This window comes from Mandrillus leucophaeus, unplaced genomic scaffold, assembly GCF_000951045.1.
Source record: "Mandrillus leucophaeus isolate KB7577 unplaced genomic scaffold, Mleu.le_1.0 Scaffold969, whole genome shotgun sequence".
Lineage (NCBI taxonomy): Eukaryota > Metazoa > Chordata > Mammalia > Primates > Cercopithecidae > Mandrillus > Mandrillus leucophaeus.
The window spans coordinates 272,181-276,243 of record NW_012110574.1 but is presented as its reverse complement, the minus strand read 5'-3'; the positions used below and the strand labels follow the sequence as shown (position 1 = coordinate 276,243).

General features: G+C 36.6%; 2 protein-coding genes across 2 annotated transcripts in view; both read left to right on the top strand.

The window, feature by feature from the left end:
- Positions 1–4,063, top strand: part of ZNF680 (zinc finger protein 680) — a 57,624-nt gene that overhangs the window by 21,936 nt on the left and 31,625 nt on the right. The window lies entirely within an intron of this gene.
- LOC105532552 (zinc finger protein 680-like) overlaps positions 1–4,063 on the top strand; it is an 11,553-nt gene that overhangs the window by 719 nt on the left and 6,771 nt on the right. Inside the window, exons 2-3 of the mRNA XM_011970722.1 lie at positions 652–778; positions 1,281–1,376. Coding sequence (XP_011826112.1) covers positions 652–778; positions 1,281–1,376 — 223 coding nt within the window. The remainder of the gene's footprint in view (positions 1–651; positions 779–1,280; positions 1,377–4,063) is intronic.

Below are 4,063 nucleotides of genomic sequence, written 5' to 3'. Positions count from 1 at the left end.
TTTTTTAGTAGAGATGGGGTTTCACTATGTTGGGCAGGCTGGTTTCGAACTCGTGACCTCAGGTGATCTGTCTGGCTCAGCCTCCCAAAGTGCTGGGATTACAGGCGTGAGCCACTGTGCCCGGCAACACAGACTCTTGTACTTAGTGGATGTTTGACAAAATATTCTTCTTGGGCCAAAAACATTGGCATTACTGGTGAGCTTGTTGGAAATTCAGAAATTCAAACTTTATTCTAGATTCTTAAAAAAAATCGGCATAATAAGATCTTCAGTTTATTGTACACATTAAAATTTGAGATGTACCTTCTAACTCAACGTGTCTTTTCCATCTGAAAAATATATACAACTCGTTGTGTATGATGTAAATATAGCATTCAAAAATTTACACGTTTGTATTCATGTCTTTTTATACTTTTTCGTTCAAAAAAGTATATATACACTGATGTTGTGGATCTTGTGCTGTTCTGTTATCTGAGTTAAAGAATACATTAGATAATATTTCTGCATTTAAATTTATTTTATTGTATAATTTTAGTCACTCCTTTAAGTCAGAATCAGTTTTCTATATTGTCTTACTTTGCCTTGAGCCAAAATAAAAATTCTGCCCATGGTTATTTAGTAAATATATATGTGTGTGTTTGTGTTTTTCAGGGACCATTGACATTTAGGGATGTGGCCATAGAATTCTCTCTGGAGGAGTGGCAATGCCTGGACACTGCACAACGGAATTTATACAGGAAAGTGATGTTTGAGAACTACCGAAACCTGGTCTTCCTGGGTGAGGATAACTTTAACACACAATTCCTAATATGCCTTAAAGGTTTTATTTCTCTGTTTTTGTATAACTTGTGGTAATTTGTGCTTTGCATAAATGAGTTTCAGATCCCTGTTTTCAAGAAAACCTTTGAGATTTGTCTGTGTAGAAAGAAAATTTCTTTATTATGTTTCATCTTGACCTGAACTTTACACATTCCTGAGCTGATCTGTATCCTTCACTTTAGATTAGTGGTAATTACAGAAATGTGATGGCATAAAATGTTGTTGCCCACACCTTAAAATTTAATTGCCACCACCAATTTTTGATTCAGTAGTACTGGGTAGTGAAATTAAAGACCTACAAATTTTAAGTATTTTCTCACTATTTAGAAATGTCTTATAAATTAGTAATTTGGGATTAATTTACTAGAATATGCTATGACATTCTCTTTACTGAGCACATTAGTAGGTCAGTAATTGGAGGAGATGAGCAAGATTCATGTTATTTATTTTTAATAAAACAGGTATTGCTGTCTCTAAGCCTCACCTGATAACCTGTTTGGAGCAAGGAAAAGAGCCGTGGAATAGGAAGAGACAGGAGATGGTAGCCAAACCCCCAGGTAGGTGAGAATGATAGCGAATACAACAGATGACACAGATGAGAGGTCCAAAGGTCAAAGAGAAAGTCAGTTCTTGACATGGAATTTGGGAAGCTATGTTCCAGAGAAAGTAGTTTCTGGGAAGCTCAGTTTCTTTTCTCTTGTTCTCACATAGGGGCATCTTCTTTCTTATGCTCTTAAATTCTCTAAAAATTCTACTTCCCCATCAGTGATCTTCCTTCAAGTTTACTGTGAGCCAGAATCCTCTTTGTGGCTTATAAGAGACTGCACAATCTGACTGATGTTCCATTGTTTTAGGGACACACAAATATCTGCAAAATTTTGAGAAACTGTTATTTTTTAAGTTCTCTTTTTACATCATGTCTGAAATATGTGTGATTAGTGGTTTCTTTTCCAATTTTTTGATTCATTTTTCTGCACACTTTGTCTTGTTTTTATTTAGTCTTTTTTTGATAGTCTTGAAATATAGTTTGAAATTATAAAGTATAATGTCCTTCTTTGTTCTTTTTCCTCAAGATTGCTTTGACTATTCAAAGTTTATTGTAGTTTCATATAAATTTTAGGATTTTATTTTTCATTGCTGTAAAAAAATGCCACTGGAGTTTCGATAGGGAGTTCATTGAATCCATAGATTATTTTGGATAATATGGCACTTTAACAGTATTTATGCTTTCAATCCTTAGACATAAAGTATTTTAAAATGTATTTGTGTTGACCAGGCACAGTGGCTCAACTGTAATCCCAGCACTTTGGGAGGCCTGTAATCCCAGCACTTTGGGAGGCCAAGGCAGGGAGATCATTGAGGTCACGAGTTTGAGATCAGCCTGGCCATCAGGGTGAAATCCCATCTCTACTAAAAATACAAAAATTAGCCTAGCCTGATGGCAGGTGCCTGTAATCCCAGCTACCCAAAAGGCTGAGGCAGGAGAATTGCTTTAACCCAGGAGGTGGAGGCTGCAGTGAGCTGAGATTGCACCACTGCACTCCAGCCTGTGTGACAGAGACTCTGTCTCAAAAAAATGTAATTATTTGCCTCTTCTCTAATGTATTTCATTAATATATTTTTATTGTAAAGATTTTTTTACCTCCTTGTATAAATTTGTTCTCAGAAATGATTTTAATGCTACTATAAATAAGATTATTTTCTTAATCAGTTTGCTTAAGTGTATGGAACTTAAACTTGTATGTTAATTTTATATTTTGCCAAATTACCTAGTGTGTTTATTAATTTAAACAGGTTTTAGTATAGTTTATAATTTTTTATATACAAGAGCATGTGATCTATAAGCAGCAAGTTTTTACTCATTTGTCTTCAATTTCAATGAGTTTTAAAACTTTTTGATTAATTCTTCTGCCACATACTTGCAGTTCTATGTTAAAAGTATTTACAGTGGGTACAATATAGTTTTGCATTGGTGTCTGAATTTAAAGGAGCAAACACCTCTTTAAGTTTTTATAAACTGGTTTCAGGAGGTAAAGATTTTTTTTTTTGTTGGGTTCTCAGGGTGATGAGATGCCCTCTGGGTTTGTAGTAGAGAGCCGTGTAGCTTGGTCACAAGGCTGCTGGGTCTGCACTAGGGCTCACCTTTAGTTGGCTTAACAGGGGCTTGGGTAATTGTAATTTCCATTATATTTTGGAACAGACTAAATATTTTTCTGGATGTTGCTCTGTAGGGCAGACAGCAGGGCACGTTTTCGTAATTGGGTCTATATATGGTGGGCCTTATATCAGAATGTGGATGAGTATGGCTTTCACTGAGTATCAAAGAGGTTTTTTTCAGATCACTGTGGGTTCCTATATAGGCAGAATAGGCCATGAACTATAGCTCAGGGAGCTGGAACTGAGTCATTAAACTGCTTCAGAAACCACAGTAAAGGACAAGGTCTGCGGGCCTGCCTGCATGGCTATAAATGGGTGTCTTCCTACAGGCTTCTGGAGGGCAGGTCTCTCCCAGTCTGTGGCTGGGAGGAGTTTGGGATGATTAGAGAGTAAGTTCAGAATTCTCAGTGGGACTAAATTTGGTGGGCCATTTCCTGGTCTGTAGCTTAGAACAGGGGTCCTGTATTTTTCCACCTGAATGAGGGCTTGCCTTCTGAAAAGAACGCTCCTTAATCTTAGACTGTAGCAGAGTTTCACAACACCTTCTCTGGATCTCAAAGCTCTCTTAAAGGCACTTATTTTTGAGATGGGTTTTGGCTTCATAACCCAGGCTGGTCTTGAAATCCTGGCCTGAAGCAGTTCCCCAACCTAAATGTACCGTGTAGCTTCCATTACGGGTGTGAGCCATGGCTCACATAAACGCATTTTTGTCAGGGATGGCTGATAAATTTTCTTGTTGTGGGATGATAAGCAAATAGGGAACCTTTTATTTATCCATCTTACTGATGTCACTCTCCCTATATATTACTTTCTATTTTCTATTTCAAATTTTTCTGTACTTTAGGTTCAGACATTTAGGACAATATGCTAGAATTTACATGATATGACTGATGTTACTTATAAATTTAAGTTTGCTGCAGGCAAACAGGAATTATAGTATTTTCATCCACTTTCTTAAGCATATATCTAAATAACAACATAACTAATTTCTAAGTTTTTTATTTTATTTTATTTTATTTTGAGAGGGAGTCTCGCTGTGTCTACTAGACTGGAGTGCAGTGGTGCAATCTTGGCTCACTGCAAGCTC